General features: G+C 44.1%; 1 protein-coding gene across 1 annotated transcript; it reads right to left on the bottom strand.

Annotated features, from left to right (window-relative positions):
* Positions 1-23,601: 23,601 nt before the first annotated feature.
* On the bottom strand, positions 23,602-25,280 carry LOC119826399 (cell death-inducing p53-target protein 1). The gene has a single exon (XM_038347705.1). It carries the CDS (start codon positions 25,114-25,116, stop codon positions 24,490-24,492), a length of 627 nt encoding a protein of 208 aa, XP_038203633.1. The 5' UTR covers positions 25,117-25,280; the 3' UTR covers positions 23,602-24,489.
* Between the last annotated feature and the right edge of the window lie 1,767 nt (positions 25,281-27,047).

Below are 27,047 nucleotides of genomic sequence, written 5' to 3' on the forward strand. Positions count from 1 at the left end.
CTTGCTTACAGTGTTAGAGGGTCAGTTCATGACCATCATGATGGGAAGCAGATAGGCATGGTGCTGGGGCAGTAACTGAGAGCTTTAAATCCTCACAGGAAGCAGGCAGAGAGAGAGAGAGAGAGAGAGAGAGAGAGAGAGAGAGAGAGAGAGAGAGAGAGAGAGAGAGAGAGAGAGAGAGAGAGAGAGAGTCTACGCTTGGCCTGGGGTTTTGAATCCTCAAAGCTTAGCCACATATCCACAGTAACACACCTTCTCCAACTAGACCACATCTTCTAGTCCTTCCCAAACAGTTCTACTAACTGGTGACGGAAACAATAAAAAGAAAGATTTGTTTGTTTCACTGTTTCAGTCCAGCTCAGCTCAGCTCAGCTCAGGGTGGAGCAAATGTGTGGCAGTGGCCATTCCTCACCGTAAGGAATGGGATAGGAACCTGGGGCTTGGCTTAACCTTCCATTGTGTAAGTTCCTCTGAGAATGACACATTCCATCCTGCAGATGTGCTCTTTAAATAGGAAGGTAAGCAACTCAACTCAGGAAGTCCCTGAAACTGACCAGACTCACATGATCCACCTCTTCCAGAGTTAGCAATAAAAGCTGAGAGTCCCCCTCTGAGGAAGGGAATTTGAGCTGCCAAGAGGACTCTGGGACCAGACGCCTGGAAGAAGCAGGAGCCAGCTGAGTCAGGAAGAGGTTTAGACCAGAGCCATTTGGAAAGGACACCCTCCAACCTGCTGAACTGCCTGTAGGCTGTGCAGGGTGCTCCAGGCTCCCCAGATTTGTGTTGTCACCTATGCTGGTGAGTGCCTTGGTGAGATAGCTGTCTTAGAGCTATTTCTGCTTCTGGAATTAAGCCCCCACTCATATTCCTTATGTCACTCCAGTAAAACTCATTGGCTCACAAGTTGGACTTTTGTGGTTTCCATACTTTGGTCTATTGTGGGTTCTGTATTTGGGGTGAGTGGACACATGTTTTGCATCTCCCCAGGAAACATTTGTTATGGGACACCAAAGGCCTTCTTGTATTTCCATGAGCTGTGTTTTACCAGCTAAAGTTCCCATGGCCCTCCGAAATCGCTCCACCAGCGGGGGCCCAGTGTTTCAAGCATGGCCATGTGAGGACCACTCACACAGGAGCCAGAGCAATGCCATTATCTGAACTCCTGCATATGTATACAGATAAGCCTGGCATGGCAGTGTACCTGACAGTTTTAATGAAGGACCTAGCAGGTATGATTAAGAATGGCGGAGAAGGGAGATACCTGCCTCACCTGAGTGGCTTCCACAGAGCACAAGGGTGCATGCAGATAAGAGGATGCCACCAGAGAAGCAGGAGTGTGCCAGGGCTGCCGCCAAGGAAGGCTAGACTACGTCACAGGATGTAAAAGCCGAGGAAATGAATTCTCCTCCGCTAGAGCCTCTAAAACAGCATTCTCAGCCTGTGGTTCATGACACCTTTGTGAGATGAATGACTCTTTGACAGGGGCTCGAACATCAGCTATTCTGCAAATCTGATATTTACATTATGTTTCATAACAGCAGCAAAATCAGAGCTATGAAATAGTAATGGAATAATTTTATGCTGGTGGAGGGTTACCACAACATGATTGTATTAAAGGGCCACAGCATTAGGAAGCCTGAGAACCACTGTTCTAGAAAGAATAGAGCCTGTAGGCCTACTGTGATTGCCACAACTGTAGGAGCCTACATTTGTGTTTCCTCCAGACACTGAATTGTGCTTGTTTGCTAAAGCAGCAGTGGGAAGCTAGCGAAACATGTCAATCCACTTCCAGGATTGTGTACGAGCATCAGATAAAATCAGCTTTTTGATTTTTGTTGATGGTGGTTGACTGCCTGGAACTCACTTTGTAGACCAGGCTGTCCTTAAACTCACAGAGATCCACCTGCCTCTGCCTCCCCAGTGCTGGGATTCAAGGTGTGAGCTACCACTGCCTGGCTCAGATTGTTGATTTAATGTGGCTTCTGACACATTAGAAGACGGGAATATATGCCACTATCATATAACAAAGAGTTTTGTCCCTCGTGATGTAACATAAAACACAATTTTGTTTCCATCTTCTTTGAGTTATGCCTCATAGTTTCAAATATTAGGAAGGGCCAATGATAGACATATAAGGGGTGGGGCGATGTAACCATTGCCATGACTCTCTTTATCTCTGTCAACTCTCACTAAAAAAGAATCCGAAGGTCAAAAGGCATAAAGTGTTTGCGAACACCAGGAGTAGGCTAGGGCTTATGGCTAGGCACCCTCATGATGAATGCTAGCAACAAACCTTGACTATGGGCTCTCCAAACCTAGGTTCAACAATCTGACTCAAATGTCTACACTGGAACTAAAAGCCAAGCATCACTTTGTGTTGTAAGTAGAAAATGAAGCAATTAAAATATTTAAACATTTTAAAAGATGCCTATAGATTTTCATAACCATTTAATGTAAAATCTTCCCCAGTTCATCACAATGGTGCAGTGACCACCTGATGTAGGAGGTTCTTCTGTCTATTTGTTGCTTTCATTGGTTGAATAAAGAAACTGCCTTGGCCTTTTGATAGGGCAGCACTTAGGTAGGCTGGGTAGACAGAACTAAATTCTGGGAAGGACAGAGTGGCAGACTCCATGATTCTCTTACCTGAGACAGATGCTAGTTAGACTCTTGCCGGTAAGCCAGTCACATGGCGATACACATTAATGGAGATGGGTTAAGCTAATATATAAGAGTTAGCCAATAAGAAGTTAGAGCTAATGGGCCAGGCAATGTTTAAATGAATACAGTTTCTGTGTGATTATTTCGAGTGTAAGATAGCTGGGCGGCCAGGATGAAAAGCAGGCGCTCTCTCTCTCTCTCTCTCTCTCTCTCTCTCTCTCTCTCTCTCTCTCAATAACCACCACTTTGCCCTCTGCAGGGCAAACAGGAGCAGCAATGGTGGTGAGCACAGTAATCTACTTACAACTTAAGATGAATGAAAATTCACCATCCTAATTCATTATTATTTTATAAGACATGCTTACAGTTCTAGGAGCTCATGAACCCTGAAAGGTGGGGCTCATTATTTCCTTCTGTTGGTGAGAACCCCAGGTCCACACACTGCTCTATCCCCATGTAATGCTGGAAACAGCTCTCCTATCCCGACGACATAAGTTCCTGCTACATCTATTACACCATCTTTGGGAGTGTCCTTCTTCTAATGACCTGGATGGTGATTTGGGAATTCTTTCCAGCAGAGGGGACCCGCTGTGGCCAATTGGCTCTTGTGCATTAGGGAAATGAATCCAGCAACAGTGTGTGGAGCCCTAGAATTAATCTGAATTAAAAGGCTGTGAGTGTGTGCGTGCATGTACGTATGTGCATGTGCATGTGTGTGCATGTGCCTCTGTGTGTGCGCGCATACACGTGTGTGCCTGTGTGTATGTGCATGTGCCTGTGTGTGTGCATGCATGCATACATGTACCTGTTGTGTGTGCCTATGTGAGTGTGTGTGTGTGCATGTGCCTGTGTGTGTGTGCATCTGCGTATGTTGGGGATGGATTCACACTTTAGGCCTGTGAGGTGTCTCATACTAACAGCAATCCTCCCGCCTCAGTTTCTCAAGTAGGCGATTACAGGCAGGCATCAGCATAAAGTATTTTATTTAAAAAAGATCTTTTTATGTAAATAAGAAGAATTTGGGCTTGGACTTGTTTTCTTCCTTTCCTCCTTGCCCCCCAACATTTATTTATTTTGGAGCCTGTTTCCGAGGACTTCAGAGATAAGTTTTTCTGAAACTCACTGTCTATTTCCCATGCCAGCTGTAAAGTTCACACAGCTAAGATAATGCTTCCCGGTTTTATTTTTTGTTGTGCTTTGAAGGTCTGTTATACAAACAGTGGTTTCTCCAAGTTTGAGAGTCTGAATTCATTTGTTTCCAGCAATTCTTCTTTATACAATACAAATTCACTTCCAATTCTTCAAGGTGGTTTGACTTTAGCCAGCTCCTAGCTGTTGTAATATGCACTTTTACTTTGTGTGTGTGTGAGGGGGGCTAATAGTGAGATGAACACATCTTATTCTCCCCTCACTTTCTCTGAAGTGTGGATCAATTTAGAGAAACCCCTTATGCTTTCAATTGTTTATGACTTTAATGTTATTGCTATAATCCTACAAAGCTTTCTTGTATGTTTATACTTTTTGTTTTTTTAAAAAAATCACACCTTCAATCTCAGCATTTGGGAGGCAGAGGCAGGAGGATTTTTGAGTTCAGGACCAGCCTGGTCTACAAGGTGAGTTCCAGGAAAGTGAGGGCTACACAGAGAAAACCTGCCTTAAAAAAACAAAACCCATAAAAGTAAAAATTCCCCAACTGTTGTTGTGTTTTTTAAAAGCAGGAGCATATCTAGTGCCATACATGCCGAGTGTCCAGTGACACACGGCGTTAGTCAGCGTCTGTCCCTAACAACATACCAGAAAGTCACTTAGGACGAGAGACTTAACTTACTTTAGCTCTGACTACAGAAGTCTTCGAGCACGGGGTTGGTTATGCTCTTTGGGCTCCTGTGAGGCAGACTATCATAACAGGTAGCAAAGCTAATCACCTTATGCTGGCCAGCAGCAGAGAAATACCGGAAGGAGTGAGAGATGCCAGCAGCCTCCTTCCAGGGCACGCTCCAGTGCCATGGCTTCCCGAGGTCCATCACTGCACTTCAGCAGACGTGTGGGACCCAAAGTGGCTGCACACTATGATTGCTTGCTTGTCTCCTAGCCCCTGGGAGACCTCCGAGGGGGATTGTAGGAGCTGCAGGCCAGTATGGGCTTCATAACAAGACCCTGGCTCTAACAACAAAACCATCCACACCATAATACTATCTGCAGTTTTTAACCATTTGTATATTTTGGGTTTTTCATTTGTTTGCCTCCAACTTCTTATGTAGCACAATCTGGCCTCAAATATTTGCCTCACAATGTATACATGCATTTGAATGCATTATTGTGCTAATATACCATTAGAGACGCATCCTGCAAGCATAACACTGTGCGTTATATGTTTCAAGATGTATGTATACGTGGAATATATATGTGGAACTTATATAAATATGTCTTGGAACACATAGCATGCACGCGCACATACACACACACTCACACATAACCATTCGTGCAATCAAGAGGTGTTCTGAAATCAGTGTGGTTTTAAAAGCATACTTTAATTACCAGCAGCGTTTTCCTCTCCTTCCTGGCAGGGTTCTGCAAAGCAGTGCAGCTTCTTAACTTCAGAAGCTTAGTAAAACTGGAGTAGCTACAATGTATACTAAGACTGTGGTATTCACGTAAAGAGCCTCCCCTTTAACCCTCTAGGAATGTCCCACCAAGATTGCTAAGAGAATAGAAAAGCTTACGGAACTTGCCCTGTGGTGCTTATCAGCGTCACCATACTCTGTGGCATGCTGGTAGCTCTCAGGACACAGCTTTGACTTGCACCATTGCTGATTTCCTGGTGCAGATCCTCTCACCACCACCGTGAGCTCCCTGGACATAGGGTTAGGAAGATATGTATCCAAACTGCTCTTCTGCAGACGGAGCTGACTTGAGTCCCATCCCCACCTCACTGCACCCTTTGTTTTTTTGAGACAAGGTTGTTTCTCTATATAGCCCTAGCTGTCCCGGAACTCACTTAGTCGACCAGGTTGGCTTTGAACTCTGAGATTTACCTGCCTCTGTCTCTGGAGTGCTGGAATTAAAGGCATGCGCCACCACCGTCCCGCTGGGTCCCAGCTTCTAAATACTCTGCATATGCCAAGCGTTGCTATGTGTAGCTTTCCAGGTGTCTCCACTTGGGTGCCCTGCCCGTTCCTCTAGCTCCATGAGAAAGAGAATCCTTTGACAAGCGTTTGGCATTCTCTTTGACAATCATTATTGAGTCCAAGGAAAGTAAACCCAGAATTTCAACAAATAATGGTTGAGAATTGTGGAAGCACTGACAGGTCATCAAAAGAGCCCGCGGGTAAAGGTGCTGCCAGGCGGGCTTGGAGCCCTGAGCTCAAGCTCTGGAACCCGGGGAGGAGAGAAATGACTCTAGTCGGCGTCCTCAGATCTGCATATATGCCGTAGTTCGTGTGCGTCTGTATTCACTACACACACATACACACGCACGTGCACACACACGCGCACACACACAGTAATAACTATGAAGATGATAAATAAAGTTAAATGAAGGCCCCGAGACTCTATTCTACTTGTAAGCTAACACACTGGCCTGCTGAGGGCCCACAGCTCATTGTCATAGCTCTTTTAGATCAGAGCACATGGACTTCATTTAGCACACAGAAGTGCAGTCATAGCATTGATGTATTTTGTTTTGCTTTTCTTCCCTAAAGAGTAGATTGAGTCCCAGTGCCTATTAAGTGATGTAAGCAGGGCTGCATATTCGGTGGTGGCATTCTAGGGAAAGAAACCTGATGTCCTGCGGGCCCCAATCGTTTTATCATAGGTAGTAAATCTGCCTAACATTTGCCTTGGGAGAAAACACTATCTCGTAACGTCTATAAGGAGAAGTGTCCTCTTCTTGGTAAAAACACACTGTCTCTGTTTTCCAAGAGTGTTCATACAGTCATCCTTGAAGAGATACTCTGGGTGAGAGTGATCCGAAATTCTGTTACGACACAGACCCCAGGAGAATTCCCTGTGAGCATGTCACTCTGTTGCCAGTCTGATTGACATGACCCACAGTTCCTGGGAGGCAGCCCATTTGTCTCTCATAGATTAATAGGATATTATTACTGGGACTCCAAGTGCAGCAGGATGAGGTTAACCCGCGGTACTCAGCACAACCATGTTTCCGCAAGTCGTGAATCCACTGGACTGAGCAAATCCTTGAAACTATCAGGGCGCCAGACAGATTTAAGGTGTTTCCACTGACTTTCCAGTTGGTCCAAGTAACCCAGTGTCGTAGGATTGCACAGACAGTAAGCAAGGTTTCTAGGACATTTCAGTGGCCCGTGACAACTCCTGCTAGTCAGCGGAGATGCTCTGAACGGAATCCGAAAGCCAAGGTGGCGTCACTAGTCACTGCAGCTAAAATGGAAAATTTTAATCACCTTCTGTGCATGCGTGTGTGTGTGTGTGTGTGTGTGTGTGTGCATGTATGTATGTGTTCAGTTGTGCATGTGCTCTTAGACGCAAATGTGAAGGTCAGAGGGCCATCTTGCCAGGTGTCTTCTTCAAGCTTTCTCCACCTTACTTTTAAATGAGACAGGCTCTCCCATGGAACCCAAGGCCTTCCAGGTCAGCTAGAATGGCTAGCAAACAAGCCCCACCCAGCACTCCTTGCATTTCTGCCTCCCCCAGTGCTGGACTTACAGGTTCATGCTGCTGTGCCCAGCTTTTGATGTGGGTGCTTCAGATTCAAACTCGGGTCCCATTGCTTGTGCAGAAAGTGCTTTAGCAGCAGAACCACCTCCCCAACCCTCGGAATTACATTTTTAATCATAAGAAAACTTTCTCTGGCGTGTGCTTTGCTCTGAATCACATCTGGAAATCCCCTGGAAATTTCCTGAAGCGTTTAAGTCTCATTTTGGGGAGTTTGCCGCTGCTGAAGGCTACAAAACTCCTAATAGTGTTGCCTTAAATACTTAGAGGTCTTCTTATGGTGACAGCTGTAGGCGAGAGAAGAAAGTTAGTGTCATTCCAGGCCATCCTTGTTCTAGACTGTCTTTTCTAGGATGATTGTATTGTTAACATTCTTGAATGACAAAATGTCCTCTGAAGAAATAGGCAGGCATATCTACAGCCTTATAAGATACACTTCCATGTGGTAAGTATTGCGCTGTTAATAATTTTTGAGGTCCCCCAGTGGAATCAGCATCAACTAGGGAGGACAGGTTGGCAATAAATCCAATGTGATCTCCCAATAGTTGGTGGGCTTGGGTCCCCGGTTCAGTTTGACCAAGTCCAAATCTTATTTTCAAGGGACTGTGTAGGGCAGTAGAGCTAGCATATCCTGTCTCTTCTTCCAACCAGCCAGGCATCATCTCTCTCAGGAAGAGTTCCCTTGGTAGCACAGGCTGCCTTAGCCTCTTCATTCTGAGACTGCAAGTGTGCCGCCATGCCCAGCTCATCTGATACTATAGTCAGAGAAGTGGTGGAAAGCGTTCAGAGGTGTTGGCAGGTGTATTGCCTGGGAGTTATGGACACAGAGACCATTCCCTGTAGCTCCAAAAGCCATTCTGGTGGGGCCAAGGGGACTGTGAGTGAACTATGGGCAGAGATGTCTGGTGGGGGTTCTTAGGCTCACAGTCAAATCAAAGGCACCGGCAGTGTCCAAGAAAGCTTTGAGTGAGGATATGTTTCTCCAAGGGAAGACCACTCTATTGTCTGAAAGTTAGTGTGTCCCATGCTGGGAACTATGGATTCACCTTGCTTCCAGCCATCTTCTACCTGTACCCAGAAGGGTCAAGGACAAGAGAGACAAACTTATTTTTACAAGAGACCAATTATTCTCTGTATTTTGACCTGTGTGTCTTATACTTGAAAATGTGAGAAGTGTATTCAAAGTAGTAATCACTGTCCTTCTCTCTGGGATGTAGCAAGCCAACAGGAAAATTCAGGTGGCCAAAACAGACTTTACTAATAGTCTAGGTTTCCTTTAAGCTAATCTGCCTTTTAGAGTTTGTAGAAAACCATCCAGAACAGATTCTCATTTAGGAAAAGATAGGAACATCCTGCCCAGGAACACTGAGTCTTCCTCATTGGCCTAAGCAATTCCCTGCCCCTTCAGTCATGGTAATTATTCAAGGAAGGCTGAGAGGCGATCTCTATAGAAATAGCCACATTTATTGATCAAACTGATTGCTGAGGGTTCTGATCCAGGACAAAGGATAGTAGACAAGTGTGGAAGATTCATGAACTACTGAAAGCTTCCTATTGAGTGGCCGTTATCATAAGTAGCATCATTATGAGACTACAAATAATCTAGGAAGTCACAGCGATTAATTTCAAGTGGTGTTCCAGGAGTCAGTGATGGGGTTCGCTCGCCAACGCTGCAAATGGAAAGTATCTCTCCAGGCCTGGCCTGGGAGTAAGTCACAACTTTCGGGCCAGGCTCAGTGAGGCGGCTGGATGATAGCAGAATTTCTGTAGTATTTCTGATGTGAGTCCCACATTGTGGTGTCTCACCCAGATTCAGTCTCGGCTCCACTGGCTAGAAAATCAATGGGATTTACACAAGGTCCAAGCTGAACTGGAATACAGACTGTGAGCCTGGCAGTTAATAATACCTTAAAACAGATTTTTCTAAGTAAAAATAATTTTCAATTAAAAAAAAAAGTCATTGATGTAATGTCTATCAGATAGGCTCACAGTTCTGATTTAGTTTGTCAGTCAAAGGCTGGGAAGTTGTACCCAATACGGTGCGACCCCCAGAAGCACAATACAGCAGAGGTTGAGGGAGACTTTGCATGAAGATAATAGAGCCCCTTCCGTTGGCCACCAGCTTCAGTTTTGAGCTAATTCGTACAAACTATGCATAGGTCAGCAGTCTCTGCGGTGGTTTCTAATACTTTGAGGTGAGGGAAGTTCCACAGCTGAGATAAGGCAATCACGAGGTTTCTCTTCTTTCCCTGGGCCAGGTTCAGAGTGTTGCAATGGTGGATTGCAATGTAAGTAGCAGAGAAAATCTCCTAAGGCGCGTTAACAAGCAGGACGGAAGTGTTGAAAGTTCTTAGTCACTAGAGATGCCTGCACCACACTTCTGGAAGGCCAAGGAAAGGGTCTAGACCTCGATTAACAGCAGCAGCATGGATGAACTTTGAAGTGGCACCTATCGCTCTAAGTACGTGGGATGACCTGACCAGGCCAAGGATGAGGCAAGGACTTGGCTGGTCGAGGTAATTGACTTCTTTGGGCTCACAAGAGTTGCTGAAGAAGGAGGGGTGCTGGTGACAGGGAAGCGAGGAAGGCAGACGGCAGAAGGACGAAGGAGAAGAGGGAAGAGGGAGATCTAGACAAACACAGCTGATGGGCCAAGCTCGCGAGGCCGGTTGAGAAAGGGAGTATAGATTGTTGTTGCTGAAGCCTGTTAAATTGTGAGTTAGCTTGGACTAACCTGTTTTTTTTTAATGAAGCAATTACTGGATTGAAATTTTGTTTGGAAGTCTCTGCTTACAAATAAAAAAACCTGACTGCCCCCTGGACCTGAGAAAGCTTCTTTATTTTCTCTCCTAGGAACCTGCTCTGTGACTACTGCCCAAGTGTTTCCCAGTGTGGCCCCTGGTGGCCCAAGTGACCCTCGGTGACATAATGCATTCAGAAAGGAGATTGTTCTTTAATGGAAGTCCTTTATTTATGCTTAGATGAAGCAGTGAGGACTGGTAAGAATAAGTCCACAGTGACGCTTGGATGCTTGGTGCTTCAGGACTCATCCTAATCAGCACCTTGGACTCCCGACCAGTATCTACCCCTCACAGGCATAGATCAAAGCCATGCTTCCACAGTGTTCAACTTTACAGAAGGAGAGGAGCACGACTGAGCCAGTGACCTTGACCAGAGCAGGCCCGAGGCAGCTAACTCAACCAGAGCAGGACTGAGCCAGCAACCTTGACCATGGCAGGCCTGAGGAAGCTAATTCTACAGGAGCAAGGCTGAGCCAGCAACCTGGGCCAGAGTGGGCCTGGGGTGGTGAACTCCACTGGAGTGGAGCAAACCCCAGGAGCACTAAGTACTTCCAGGAACACGGAGTGACCAACAGGGTAGCTGGAACTGTGGCACTGACTGCACCACAAGGAGCAATCATCTGAGTCTTGAATCCACCGGCACCTGAAAGATTAATCACCAGAGTCACAGACAGCCCCAACTATACCAATTAGAGGAAAAGATGGGTAGACAAGGTAAGAACACAGTCAACACCACAAAGAACAACATGATACCAGTAAAATTTAATGACCCTACAACAGCAAGACTTGAACAATCAAATATAAATGAAGCGGAAGAAAATGACCTAAAAAATAACTTCAGGACAATATTTGAGACCCTTAAAGAGGAAATGAGTAATTCCCTCAAAGAAATGGAGGAAAAGACAAACAAAAAATTGGGACACATCATCAAATCCTTAAAGAAAATCAAGAAAAAGCAATCAAATATATGAAAGAAACATTCAAAACTTGAAAACTGAAACAGAGACAATAAAGAAAACACAAGCTAAAGGAATTATAGAAACAGAAACCATGAGGAAATGATCAGGAACCACAAATGCAAGCATAAACAGCAGAATACAAGAGATGGAAGCGAGTGTCTCAAGCACTGAAGACACAATAGAGGAAATAGACTCGTCAGTCAAAGAAAACATTAAATATAACAAAAGCTTAACACAAAATATCCAGGAACTATGGGACACCATAAAAAGACCAAACCTAAGAATAATTGGTATAAAAGAAAGAGAAAAAGTTCAGCTCAAAAGCACAGAAAATATATTTAACAAAATCATAGAAGAAAACTTTCCAACCTAAAGAAATTATGCCTATGAAGATACAAGAAGCTTACAAAACACCAAATAGACTGGATCAAAAAAAAATGTCCCCTCGCCACATAATAATCAAAACACAAAACATACAGAATAAAGAATATTAAGAGCTACAAAGGAAAAAAGGCCAAGTAACATATAAAGGCAGACCTATCAGAATTACACTTGACTTCTCAATGGAGACAATGAAAGCCAGAAGGTCCTGGTCAAGTGTTATACAGACATTAAGAGACCACGGTGCCAGCCCAGATGACTATACCCAGCAAAACTTTCAATCACCATAGAAGGACAAAACAAGTTATTTCATGATAAAACAAGATTTAACCAATACCTAGTCACAAACCCAGCCCTACACAAAGTACTAGGAGGAAAACTCCAACCCAAGGAAGTTGGTTATAGCAACAAAAACATAGACATTGATGATCTCACAATCCCAAAGAAGGGAAAAACACACAAATTAACATCACCAACAATGAAAACTAAATTAACAGGAGATAGCAATCACTTGTCATTAATATCCCTTAATGTAAATGGACTTAACTCATCTATAAAAAGGAACAGGCTAACAGATTGGATACAAAACCAGAATCCATCCTTCTGCTGCATATAAGAAACACATCTCATCAACCTCAAAGACAGACATCATCTCAGAATAAAGGGTTGGGAAAACTAATTTTTCCAATCAAATGGACCTAAGAAACAAGCTGGTGTAGTTATCTTAATATCTAACAAAATAGATTTCAAACTAAAATCAATCAAAAGAGACAAAGAAGGACATTTCATATTAGTGACAGGAAAAATCCAGCAAGAGGAAATTTCAATACTGACCATCTATGCCCCCAATACAAGGGCACTCTCCTATATGTAAAAGAAACACTTCTTCTTCTTCTTCTTCTTCTTCTTCTTCTTCTTCTTCTTCTTCTTCTTCTTCTTCTTCTTCTTCTTCTTCTTCTTCTTCTTCTTCTTCTCCTCCTCCTCCTCCTCCTCCTCCTCCTCCTTCTTTTTCTTTGGTTTTTCAAGACAAGGTTTCTCTGTAGCTTTTGGTGCTTGTCCTAGAACTAGGTCTTGTAGATCAGGCTGGCCTCTAACTCACAGAGATCTGCCTGCCTCTGCCTCAGAGTGCTGGGATTAAAGGCATGTGCCACCACCACCCGGCAAAGAAACACTTCTAAAGCTTAAATCATACATTAAACACTACACATTAATAGTGAGGGACTTTAACATTCCACTCTTACTACTGGAAAGGTCAATCAGACAAAAAATGAACAGAGAAATAAGGGAACTAACAGATGATATGAATCAAATGGATTTAATAGACATCTACAGAATATTCCATCCAAACAGAAAAGAATATGCCTTCTTCTCAGCACCTCATAGAACCTTCTCAAAAATTAACCACATACTCAGTAACAAAACAAACCTCAACAGATACAAAAATTGGAATAATCCCATTTATCTTATCAGATCACCATGCCTTAAAACTAGAATTCAACAGCAGCACTAATTCCAGAAAACCCACAAACACATGGAAATTAAACAATGCTCACCTAAATCATCAATAGGTCAAGGCAGAAATTTAGGGAGAAATTAAAGACTTCCTAAAATTCAATTAAAATGACCACAAATATACCCAAATTTATGGGACACAATGAAAACAGTGTTAAGAGGAAAGTTCACAGCACTAAAAGCCTACATAAAGGTGGAAAAATCCCACACTAGTGAATTAACAGAACATTTGAAAACTTTAGAACAAAAAGAAGCAAACTCACCTAAGAGAATTAGATGGCAGGAAATAATCAAATTGAGGGCTGAAATCAATAAACTAGAAACAAATAAAACAATATAAAGAATCAATGAGACAAAAAGTTGGTTCTTCGAGAAAATCAACAAAATAGACAAACCTTTATCCAAAATAACCAAAAGGCAGAGAGAGAATATCCAAATTCACAAAATCTGAAATGAAAAGAGGGACATAACAACAAACATGGAGGAAATGCAGAAAATCATCAGGTCATATTTCGAAAACCTGTACTTCAAAATACGAAAACTTAAAGGAAATTGACAATTTTCTGGATAAATATCACTTACAAAATTAAATCAGACCAGATAAGCAAATTACACAGACCTATAGCTGCTGAAGAAATAGAAACAGTCATCAAAATCTCCCAACCAAAAAAAGTCCAGGACCAGATGTTTTCAGCTCAGAATTCTACAAGATTTTCAAAGAAGAACTAATACCAATACACCTCAAATTGTTCCACACAATAGAAACAGAAGGAACAATTCCAAACTCTTTTTAACCCACAGAAAGACATTACTAAGAAAGAGCATTACAGACCAATCTCACTCATGAACATTGATGTAAAAATACTAAATAAAATACTGGCAAATCGAATCCAAGAACACATCAAAAAATCATCCACCATGATCAAGCCAGCTTCATCCCAGAGATGCAGGCATGATTCAGCATATGAAAATCTATCAAGGTAATCCATCATATAAACAAATAGAAAAATAAAAACACACCATCATCTCATTAGATGCTGAAAAAACTTTTGACAAAATACAACATCCCTTCATGATAGAGGTCCTGGAGAGAGCAGTGATACAAGGAACATACCTAAACATAATAACGGCAATATACAGCAAGCCAACAGCCAACATCAAACTAAATGGAGAGAAATTCCCAGCGATCCCACTGAAATCAGAAACAAGACGTGGTTGTCCACTCTCTCCATATCTATTCAATATAGTTCTTGAGGTCCTAACCTGAGCAGTAAGACCACAAAAGGAGATCAAGAGGATACAAATCAGAAAAGAATAAGTCTAACTCTCACTATTTGCTGATGATATGATAGTTTACATAAGTGATACCAAAAATTCTACCAAGGAACTTCTACAACTCATAAACACCTTCAGTAATATAGCAGGATACAAGATTAACTCAAAAAAATCAGTAGCCCTCCTGTACACAGATGATAAATGGGCTGAGAAAGAAATCAGAGAAACATCATGCTTCACAATAGCCACAAGTAGCATAAAATATCACAGAGTAACTCTAAATAAACAAGTGGAAGACTTATATGACAAGAACTTTAAATCTTTGAAGAAAGAAATTGAAGAAGACACCAGAAAGTGGAAAGATCTCCCATGCTCTTGGGTAGGCAGAATTAACATAGTAAACATAGCAATCTTACCAAAAGCAATCTACAGATTTTAATGGTTTGTCCTGTCCCTTTAAGTGACTCTACTACAGAGCTACAGTACTGAAAACAGCCTGGTATTGGCATAAGAACAGATAGGGGGACCAATGGAACTGAATCTAAGACCCGGATAATAATCCACACACCTTCGAACTCCTGATTTTTGACAGAGAAGCTAAAAATATAAAATGATACTTAACAAATGCTGTTGGCATAACTGGATATCAACATGTAGAAGAATGAAAATAGGTCCATATCTATCACCATGCACAAAACTTAAGTCCAGATGGATCAAAGATCTTAACATAAAACCTACAACACTGAACCTCATAGAAGAGAAAATGGGAAGTACACTCGAACACATTAGGACAGGAGACCACTTCCTAAATATAACCGCAGTAGCACAGACACTGAGAGAAACAATTAAGAAGTGGGATCCCCTGAAACTTAAAAGCTTCTGTAAAGCAAAGGACACTGTCAACAAGATACAACAGCCTACAGAATGGAAAAAGATCTTCACCAACCCCAACCCCACATCAGACAGAGGTCTCATCTCCAAAATATACAAAGAACTCAAGAAATTGGTAATCAAAAGAACAAATAATCCAATAAAAAATGGTGTACAGACCTAAGCAGAGAACTCTCAACAGAGGAATCTAAAATGGCTGAAAGGCACTTAAGGAAATGTTCAACATCCTTAGCCATCAGAGAAATACAAATCTAAAACTTAACTCTGAGATTCCATCTTACACCTGTAAGAATGGCCAAGATCAAAAACACTGATGACAACTTATGTTGGAGAGGATGTGGGGTAAAGGGAACACTCCTCAATTGCTGGTGGGAGTGCATGCTGGTACAGACCTTTGGGTATCAGTATGGCAATTTCTCAGAAAATTAGGAAACCACCTATTTCAAGACCGAGCAACACCACTTTTGGGTGTATTCCCAAAGGATGCTCAATTTTGCCACAAGGACATGTGCTGAATTATGTTCATAGCAACCTTGTTTGTCATAGCCAGAACCTGGAAACAACCTAAATGGCCCTTGACCAAAGAATGGATAAGGAAAATGTGGTACACAATGGAGTACAACATAGCAGAAAAAATAACAACAGTTTGAATTTTGCAGGCAAATGGATGGAGCTAGAAAACATCATATTGAGTGAGGTAACCCAGACCCAGAAAGACAGTTATCATATGTACTCACTCATAGGTGGTTTTTAAACATAAAGCAAAGAAAACCAGCCTATAATTCACAATCCCAGAGAACCTAAACAACAATGAGGACCTTAAGAGAGATATACATGGATCTAATCTATATGGGAAGTAGAAAAAGACAAGATCTCCTGAGTAAATTGGGAGCATGGGGACCATGGGAGAGGATTGAAAGGGAGGGGAGAGGCAGTGAGTGGAGCAGAGAAAAATGTAGAGCTCAATAAAAATCAATTAAAAAAAGAAGAAAAAGGTGATATGAACAGCTATCCATTCATACCAGAGTGCACCAGTACAGATCACAGAAGCAGTTCTGCTCAAATCCAGCTTGGTGAACCAGTGAACTTATTGGAGTTCCTTATTGGAACATGAGTTACCCTTGTGCAGAGGTTCTCAACCTCTAGATGGAGGTTCTAGATGGAACAACCCTTTCACAGGGGTTGTCTAAGATGACGCAAAACAGATATTTACATTACAATTTGTAACAAAAGCAAAATCAGTTATGAACTAGCAATGAAAATAATTTTATGGTGTGTAGGGAGGGTGACCACAACATGAGGAACTGTATTAAAGGGTAGCAGCTTTAGAAAGGTTGAGAACCACTGCTCTTGGGTAACTCATAGACAACTACAACACCAAATAGACCATTTTAGTGATAGCTAACGACAGCTGTGTCTCTGGATATCTCCACACAGCTTGTAGCCAGCTTCCCTAGGCTCCTGTCCGCAGTGATTGTTTACTTCTGTAACTTGGCATGAGGTGGAGTGGGCACCGGGTTGCTAGGTTCCTGAGTCTTTTCTTGTTGTTGTTTTGGGACAAGATTTATTTTTGAATCCTTGGCTGTCTTGGAACTCGCTATGAAGACCAGGCTGTCCTGGAACTCACTGTGTAGACCAGGCTGTCCTGGAACTCATTATGAAGACCAGGCTGTCCTGGAACTCACTGTGTAGACCAGGCTGTCCTGGAACTCACTGTGTAGACCAGGCTGTCCTGGAACTCACAGAGATCTGCCTTCTGAGTGCTGAGATTAAAGGTGTGTGCCAACACATGTGACAGGTTCCCCAGTCTTCAGAGCCCTCCTCTGCCACTCTGGAGGCACTGTTTCAATTCCAGGGCAGTAACCGTCTAATATGTACAGTTTTATTCGTGACCCACAACGAAGTTTGTCTCATTGGCTAAGCATTTGCTGAGAACTGCCAACTCACCAGTCAGCAAAACTCACTAAAAGGGGGTGGTGTGGTGATAATAATGGATCTCCGAAGGGTTTTTATGAGAGAAACGATAGAGATGGCTTCCCTAAGTACTTCCTGGTTGTACCACTTATCATAAGCCAACTGACTTTTGCCAGTCATGCATTCCCAGGAAGCCAAGGGGGAGAGCTACTAGCTCAGCATGAAGACACATGAAGACAAAGGCTGTGTTCGGAGGCCATGACTGTGAAGGCAGCAAAAGCGGCCAGCAGAGGCTCCAACAGGAGGGACTCATAACTGAGATCCACCAAGCCCAACACAATGTTTACATTCTCCTCATTTAGACACGTTTCTAAAGACGTTTTAAATCAGTCACATAAGTAAATTTAACAGCAACAACAACAACAAAAATGCTGGGCGCTGGTAGTGCATACCTTTAATCCCAGCACTCAAATGGCGAGACAGGTTAATGTGTTTGAGTTCGAGACCAGTTTGGCCTACAGAGCGAGTTCCAGGACAGCCAAGGCTACACAGAGAATCCCTATTTTGAAAAGCAAGTAAGCAAACAAACAAACAAACAAAATAAAAAGTAAGCAAACAAACAAACAAAATAAAAAGTAAGCATGTAGCTAGAACATCTATAATCCCAGCATTCAACTCAGGAAATGGTAGACAGGGACAGGAGAATCCCCAGAAACTGGAAGGTTAGTTAGTCTTTTGTGTGTTAAAGCAAATGAGAACCTGTTTTAAATAAGGTTGAAGGCAAATGTCTACACCCAAGGTAGTCCTCCGACTTCCACACCCATGCATGGCATATACGTGCCTGCATTCCCTTCTTTTCTGTCTGTCTGTTTGTCTGTCTGTCTGTCTCTCACACATAAATACACACACACAAATAAATAAATAAATAAATAAATAAATAAATAAATAAATAAATAAGGTGTATGCATACGTTTTACTTGGTGCTGCTTCTTTCATGACTAAGATACAATTGGACAGGGTAATACGGCCTTTTGAGTCTTTCCTGGGGAGATCAATGAAGCATTTCCTTTCAAGTCAGGCTTGGTAAACCAATGAGTTTAGTGAGGTCATCCCATGAGCACGGGTGACTGGAAGGCCGCTGCACCTCAGGAAAGGCCAACATCTGCCTGCTGATGACTCAAACAGTGCTCAGCTGGAGCCCTGGGTGCAGCTTCCACTGAGCGCTGGACAGTTTGCTGAGTTCCTAACTTAATGAACCTTCCTTCTCTGTCTTAAGGGAGTGTTTCAGTTCAGAGAAAATAGCTAGACAGCAAACACGGGTGGAAAGCACAAAATAGCAGAAAAGATTAAGTGACCTGGTCCACAAAGAATGGCGGTGGGGAGAGAAAGCCAACAAAGTATAAAAAGAAATAGCCAAGGAACCCAATGTAAAGAGAATTCAGATCTTAGAGGGGCTTACCATGTCGTCATGGACTGCGGGACCCCAGTGGTCCTCTGCAGTGCTGCACGGGTTGAGTGTAGCATCGTTACAGTCTATGTAGTGTGGAGCTTGCAGGACAGTGGAAATGAGACCACCCAAGTGAAACACAGTAAACCTCTTTTCTCAGCGCTTGCTCCTGGCAGGGGGCGAGTTACTGTCCTTCTGTCCTTCTTTTTGTGTTGCTAGAGAGGTAAAGGCAGGTAGGGAACTTGGATGGAGCCAGGTGAAAATAACATAAAGCGTCTGGCATGCATGGCATTGTGCTACTGGCAGCTGGAGGCAGGAAGGTGTGTGCAGAGGGAGATAGAAGCAGATTCAGCTTTCTGTGGAGAGGCCGGACACAGTCGGGGAAGCTGGAAGTTGATGGCTACTCCTTCAGCTTTCTGGGCCAATGGCTATCAAAGCTGTACTTTGACCTTCTGGATTGGTGACCCCAGCTGGCAGTTTAGTTCTATTGCCACGTACCGTCTGGTCACTGTTCACCAGATTTTTCAACATCTCATGAGTAATCTAGTGCCCTATAAGCTATACCATCAGTTAAGTCTGCCTCTGCCCTTTGGGAGAATGGCCGTTACAGGGAAGTCTGAAGTATTAGCATAGTCAGTTTAGACTAGCCTGGATTTTAACTATCACAACTGCCTCTGAGGATTTATTCTGTGGGTCTAAGACAAAGTGGAGATAGTGGGAAGCTGAATTCTGGTTGTCCCCTCCTTAATAACTGTAAGCCTTGGGCTCTAACTGATCTTTAGGATCCAAGTACTATACGATAAAGATGTTTGTTCTGAGAGGAAAGACCGAACCAGAAATCCATTTAGAATAGCTTCTAGCCTCAGGTCTCAAGATTACAAATTTTTTTCTTTTGGGTTATCTATTTTTATACCCTTGTATTAGCTTTTTGCCTTCATGTACGTATGTGTGTTGGGACATGTTGGGGGCTGTGGACCCCCAGACCCTGAATTTCTTGTAAACAGCTTGATTTCCCCTCCTCTGAGCAGCCTGCAACTGCTCTAAGTGCAAGACCTGATGGCGGAGTGGGTTCTGATGAGTCTCCAGCTGAAAGATCCCGAGAGCTGGGGCATGGCCAGAGCCCTATATGAGCTGCCTCTGAGCCCAATAAAGAAGGCATTCTTGTCTCAAGGATGTCCCTGTGGCCCCATCTGTCTGTCTCTGTGTGTGTTTGTGTATGGTTTTAAATTTTCAGCCTAGTCCCGTAGCGCGTAGCAAGTAGAGCGCGGACAGAACCGGTGCAGTCTTACATATGTGTACCACAGCGTGTCTGATGCCAGCAGAGGGTGTCAGATCCCCTGGGATACAGATGGTTGTGAGCCACCAGGCGGATGCTCAGAACTGAGTTCAGGTCCTCTGCATGAGCAGCAAGTGCTCTTAACCAATGAGTCACCTCTCCAGCACAGGACATTTTCTTTCTTCTTTCCATTCTAGGTTTGTCCAGTGGGGCTGGTCCCAGGGTTAGATGGGAAATGCTCATGTGACGCTGGCTCTTTGTCCTATAAGATGCTCTGCTATGGAACAGCACACGGTGTTGTACTGGATAGGAGGTGTCTGGTGAGCCGGAGTCCTGACATCTGAGAAGGAGGTGTGTCTTAGTTACTGTTCTGTTGCTGTGAAGAGGCACAATGACCAAGGCAGCTCATAAACAAAGAGTTTAGCTGGGGCTTTCAGAGGTTTAGTTCATTGTTAGCTTGGTGGGGAGCATGGCAGCACCCAGGCAGACATGGTTTTGGAGGAGAAGCTGGGAGTTCTTGTAATGATATTTCATTTGTATTTTAATAAATAAAGCTTGCCTGAAGATCAGAGAGTAAAACAGCCACCCTGGTCAGCCTTACAGACCAGGCAGTGGCTATACACACCTTTAATTCCAGCAGCCACACTAGTTTGCCATAGAAACCTGGCGATAGTAGTCTGCACCTTTAATCCCAGCACTAGAGAGGAGTATAAAATGGGAGGAGACAGCTGTCAGGCACAGACTCATTTTAAGGATGAGGACTCTAAGAGAAGCCTGACCCCAGGCACCAAGCTCACATATGGTACACCGACATAAATGTAGGCAAAACCTCATAGATGTAAAATAAATTAATCTAAAAATAAAAAAGTCAACAGGTAGTGGTGGCGCACGCCTTTAATCCCAGCACTTGGGACGCAGAGGCAGGTGGATATCTGTGAGTTCAAGAACAGCCTGGTCTACAAGAGCTAGTTCCAGGACAGCCAGGGCTACACGGAGAAAGCCTGTCTTGAAAAAAAAAAAAAACAAGAACAAAATAAAACAACAACAAAAAATCTTTGTGTTTCAGTATCTTCATTTACAAGGTAGCAGTCTGGGTCCCTACAGCTGCAGGAGAGCACACACACACACACACACACACACACACACGTGTGTGTGTGTGTATATATATATAAATACACATATATATGTATATATACATGTATATATGTCCTCTCTCTATATATATTAATATATGTGTTAACACTGATTTTCAACAGTGTGAACATTTTGGTATTGAATATGATGAAATACAGATTCATAGTTATTTAGAATAGATTTTTGTTTGTTTGTTTTTGATTATTTTTGTTTTTCTTTTTTGAGACAGAGTTTCTCTGTGTAACAGTCCTGCCTGTCCTGGAACTGGCTTGGTAGCCCAGGCTGACACCAAACTCATTGACATCTGCCTGCCTCTGCCTCCCAAGTGCTGGGATTAAAGGCGTGCACCACCACTGCACAGTAAAGCACAGAATTTTAAAAACATAGAAACCATAGTAAATATTTTTCCAGAGAGGTCTTCTATAGGGCAATAAGTCACACTCCCTACATCCCTTGCCTAAAAGGGAGGCCTCAGACAGTTTCTTGGAGAGAGCAGAGGGGATTTTTTTTCCTGGCTCAGGATCGGTACTTGGAAGACAAGCTCATGTCTGCAATCGATTTCTTTGAAAGCCTGGTGTGGGGTTGATTCCCTGGGGAGGAACGCTAAGCGAGAGGAGGAGATATTTATTAAAGAGCCTTTGCTTTTATTCTGTTAGATGCATGGTGGAAGAAGAACATGGCTCCCAGTGTGTATTTGCTGCTTCAGGACAAAAGTCCTTGAAATGGCTTAACTATTGTCTTCTCTTGAGAAGGGGAGCTGGGCAAAACATGTGAAAGTGGCTGGGAGTGGTGGTGTGCTCTCCATCCCAGCACTCAGGAGGCAGAGACAGGTGGATCTCTGTGAGGACGAAGCCAGCCTGGTCTACAGAGTGAGTTCTGGCACAGCCAGGGTGAAATAGAGGGAGTCTGTCTCAACACACACACACACACACACACACACACACACACACACACACACACACACGAAGCTCCTTAGGGCAGGTCTTAGCAATGGTATAAGTTATTTCCAGATCATCAGAAACCTACTGAGTAGGTTCTGGGTCCACTTCCTAATATCTGCTTATGGGAACAGCCTACCCTTCCTCCCACTCCCTCTCCCCTCCTCCTCTTTTTGAAGGAAGGCCTCGTTCCCGGCATGCTAGGAAAACATGCTCTGTCATTGAGACATCCGCTAGCCCTTCTCCATGCTCTCAACTGCAGTTTCCTTGTAAGATTTAAACTTTTATTCCCCTCCTCAGCACGTCTTAGTTCTGTTCTGGCTTACACTGATTCTATGATCTCAGAGAGTGCAGGGTCATGTCCAGGGCCTGCCTTCCTCCTCCAAGGCCTGGGAAGGTAAACAGCTAATGGCCCTCAGTGAAGTTCCGCTTTGAGAGCTCTTCTCAACCACAGAGAGCCACCTTACTCAAGATCGCTTCCTGAGGGAACCCTACTTCCTAGGGTGAGTCAACATTGGGGTGCAAGACTGGACTCTTGCCTCAGTCCTCTCATGTGCCAGTCATTCTTCCCTGGGCCTGATCCTGTTGGCTTCTCTTCCCAGGCTAGACCTCTGTCATACTTGCCAGGAGTCTACACACAAATGTGCGTCTTATCTGCCCATCTCAGGGGCAGATGGTTTTGCACGTGAGAACCATATTATGGTAACTTTCTTCTCTTTATGGAAACAACAACAACAACAACAACACACACACACACACACACACGTAATGGGAACTTCGAAATTCCCTCCCTCACACCAAAAGCTGCCTTCCGAGAACATGGATGACTATTAGATTTCACAGTATTTAACATTTTTTTTTTTTTTTTTTTTTTTTTTTTTTTTTTTTTGAAGTTAAATATTTTTATTAGTAGGAATCTATTCCTGTAAAAGTCTTGTGTGAAAAAAAAATAGTAAAACAGCAGGGAGACTCTTGAAAGGTGAGTCCACCACCTTCACAGTTCAGATGGTTGGTTTACCCAGGCCAACCTGGTCGAGTGAGTGCCTGAGTACCAGACTTGAGTGTTTATCTTCAGAATACAAGGTCTCAGTCCAATAGTGCTGTCTAGTTTAAGGACCAAAGAGCAACACCTTCGGTTAGGAGGTCACTAAGCTAGGACAAGGCTCCAGTTCTCAGGCTCTGCAGCCTGGACACCTAATTATCTAGTAGTGGAAACCAAAACCTCCTTGGCTCAGAACAGCTGGGTTCCCCCAGGGCAAGTCTATATATAATTCTGGTTTGGCGTAATTGGGTTTTTAAACCTGTTTTTTCCAGGCTCAATCTCTTGCCTGCCAGTAAGACTACTGTAGTCCCACCCTGACCCTCAGAAAAGAAGGAAGCCAGGCAAGACAGCAGAGGCCCAGGGCAGGAGAGGGAAAGGGCCAGTTTAATGAAACTACAAACTGGAACCAGGCCACAGTTCACAGCGATAGGAGGCCATGCAGCGGTAGTGTGAGACCAGGAGAGGGACAGCAGCAGGACACAGCGCCCATGTGAGCATCTTCACAGACCATTCAGGAAAGAGACAAGTTTGGGTTTACACCCTGGGCAAGACTCATGTCCTAGGACACCCCCACCACTTGTGACTTCTTCCTGGTCCCCAGCCCAGTGCCACAGTTGTCCCTTCTATGGCAAAAAAGACTGGCACTTACTCCAGAGACCAATGAACCTATAAGGAGGCTCTTCTGATCTGCCATCTGTCAGCAAGCCACCAGGCAGAAGTTGTATTCACACACAGCACAAACACAAAAGTAGACAAGACAGGCTCATGGGCATTCATTCTTTCTGGCCCCAGAAAATATAGGGGGTTCACAGAGGTGTGGCCAGAAAGAAGATCTCTGCACACTGACTGACTCAAAGGAAGCTAAGTAAGAACAGGGGCAAGTTGTTCTTGGCTACCAGGGCTTTAACTAGCCCAGTGTCCTCTTCGCTTTATGCCAGGCAGCTCTTAGGTACCTCCTGGACAGTGGGTAGAAGTCCTGTGTTTCCATACCTGAGAGTTCTGAGGCCCAGAGTTGGCAGTCATTATTTCTTTCTTATTCCACCTTTGGCACCCCAGACAACATACTCCATATAAGCCCAGGCCTTAACACCCTGTATTGCTTGGGTCCACTTAACTCTAGATGATGCCCTGACCTCATTCCAGGTCAGAAACAACTATGGTTCCAGGCACAACCCTCACTGTAGGCCCTAGTCTGGGACCTGTTGATGCTTTGGGTGCTTTTGGTCCCAGGAAGAGTAAGGACCAAGCATGGACCTTATGCAGAAAGGAGGAATGAGGACCCCAGGAAGAGACCCTCCAGCTTATCTTCTGGACAGCAAATGCCCAAGCAACACACAAGATCTGTGCCACCCCCATGCCACCCACTGGCCCTTGGCCTTAAATCCAACGGAGTTTTTGCTAGAAGAGTCGGATGCTCAGGGAAGGGCAAGGTGAGGACAGGATTTCCAGGGAACAGTGGCAAAACTTCCAACCCTAAGTGGGGGCTGAGGGATGGTGACCACTGAGCATGGGGAGCAAAGCACACGGGGCCAGAGTAATAGGTGGGGGAGTCCAAGTCTAGCTCCGTTAGCATAAGCGCTTGTATGTGTAGATGTAGGCTTTGCAGCTGGGACACGTGTGCGTCACATCCTTGAAGTCATTGATGAGACAGGGGATCAAGCAGCAGCCCAGGTCACACCCCATGAAGCAGCAGAAGAAACCCAGCACAAAGTTCATCAGGCCAATCTCGTAGGAAATCTTGGTGGTGATTGCCTGCTGGCAGTGGGGGCACACTGTCTGCACAGGTGCACCTTCAAAGATCTCTCCCTGTAGTACTGTCACCGTGGTGGCTGCCCCTGATGGGACCAAGACTGTGGCCGTGTGGCCCCCAGGGCCAGGATAGGGCCCTGGTGGGTAGGGTCCTGGTGGATAATAGCCCATAGGTGGGTGAGGGCCTGGAGGAGGGTAGAAACCTGCAGGCATGTAGGTGCCATCTGCATTCATGTGAGGGGGCACAAAGCCAGGCTGAGGCATTGGATGACCAGGTGGCTCATAAGGTGGAGGAGCAATGTCAGCAGAGGGCAGTGGCATGCCTGGTGGTGGCTGCATCACCGCTGGGGAGGTGCGGCCTGGGGTAGGTGGGGCTCCACTTTTTTCCTCTAGTAGTGGGGCTGTAGGGCCTCCAGGATAAGGAGGGGGTGGCTCATTAGACATCTTTGCTGCTGATACTCCTGGACCTGAGGTTCCTGGTGCAGAGAATGAAAGCAGGTGAGAGTAATTCAGCTACCGGCTGAAACGTGGATCCAGGAGACTCGGAATCCAGGAACCCGCGGCCGGAGGAACAGAGGCCTGCGGGCGTCAAGCCCGGTGCTCCCAGGAGCCCCAGTATTTAACATCTTTTCAAATGTTTCTAACATTTTTTTTCTTCCTTTGAAATAGTCAAGTACTATTTATAAGGATGAACTAAGTGGTGGTTTACACATTAATTCCAGCACTCGGGAGGCAGAGGCAGGTGGATCTCTGTGAGTTCGAGGCCAGCTTGGTCTACAAAGCAAGTTCCAGGACAGCCAAGGCTACACAGGGAAACCCTGTCTGAAAAAATAAACAAACAAAACAACAACAACAAAAGATAAACTAAAAGTTAATAGAGGATATATATCAGAGAACAGTTTTTACGGTAAGATACGCATAAGATAACAATTTACCACTTAAATCAGTTTATTTTTCTTTTCACGCAGGATTTCTTCCCCTTTAGCCTCTAGCACATGCAGGCCTAGAACTCACTAGGTAGCCCTGGCTGGCCCCAAACTCAAAGGAACTCTCCAGTCTCAACTTTATGAGTTCTGGGGTGATAGGCATGTACTGCCATGCTCAGCTAATTTGGACCAAATTTGTATTAATTTTTTTTTTTTTGAGGAAGAGTGTCATGACTCTCAGGCTGTTTTCCAGTTTGCTATTTGGACAAGGATAACCTTGAATGTATGATTGCCCTACCTCTACCATCCGAGTGTGGGACATAGGCATGCACCACCACACCCCTTTTTCTGTTCTGCCCTTGATGCTTTGCAGGATAATGGAGAAGAATATCTTGCTGCTATGGCATAACAAAGTTAACGCCCTTGTAATTTGAGCAGTCCAGCTTGTCCTTCTTCTTGTGTATGGGAATTATGAATGAGTGCTTCATCTTAGCTGAGGCCCAGTACAGATTCAGAGCAAACAGGAGCACAGTTGATCTGATCTTCACTTTAAGGCAACTGGCAGAAAAGTACGAAGAATTTGGAAAAGACTTCTATGTCTGTTACATCGACTTCAGGAAGGCATTCAGTAGCATTTGGAGGAAAGGACTTTGGGAAACAATGAGGTTCTACAGGTAACCAGAGAAAAATCATAAGAATACTAGATAATGCCTTTAAAGACACCTTTGCATCAGTCAAAGTCTGTGGAGGACTAAGTGATGAGTTTAAGACAGTCATAGGAGTGCTGCAGGGATGGATCCTCTCACCACTGCTCTTTCATACATTCCTGGGAATATCAATAGCAACAGCCCTGGAGAATGAGCAGATAGGTGTGCAGACAGGTGGTGTGTGAATCTATAGCTTGCATTTTGCCAAAGATACAGCACTACTTGCTGAAAGTCCCAATGAGCTGCAGGCCATGGTAAACAGAGTGGTGGAAGTCAATGAAAATCTTGGTGTGAAAGTCAACATGGAGAAGGCTGAGATACGACACAAGAGAAGGGTGCACAGGAATTTTAGCATTGTAATAAAGAACCAGAACCTCAAGCAAACAGTCAACTTTGTCTCTCTGGGAGGAAACCTTAGTTCAAAGGAGGGAACTGTTTTCAGATGTCAATAGGGATATTGACATCAGAGTGGATAGGGATAGCAAAGTTTACATTCCAGACACTAGGAAAGGTTTGATCAGTAAGCGACATAACACCAACAACAAAATTACAAAGAAAATTATGAGACCCTTGTCTTAAGCTGCCTTCTTTACAACTCTGAAGCCTGGACAATGAAGTGCTCCTCAGAACAGCAACTGAATGTGTTTAGACGGCATGTCCCAGGAGGATTCCAGGTGTCACACAGAGATAGGCTGTGCAGTGATGACATTAAGAAACATTCATCTACAGGATACGGAAGTAA

The sequence above is a fragment of the Arvicola amphibius genome, chromosome 11, assembly GCF_903992535.2.
Source record: "Arvicola amphibius chromosome 11, mArvAmp1.2, whole genome shotgun sequence".
Taxonomy (NCBI): Eukaryota; Metazoa; Chordata; class Mammalia; order Rodentia; family Cricetidae; genus Arvicola; species Arvicola amphibius.

Bases quoted from the DNA above. Each gene is read 5' to 3' on its own strand.
- LOC119826399 (XM_038347705.1), bottom strand. From the start codon at position 25,116: ATGTCTAATGAGCCACCCCCTCCTTATCCTGGAGGCCCTACAGCCCCA.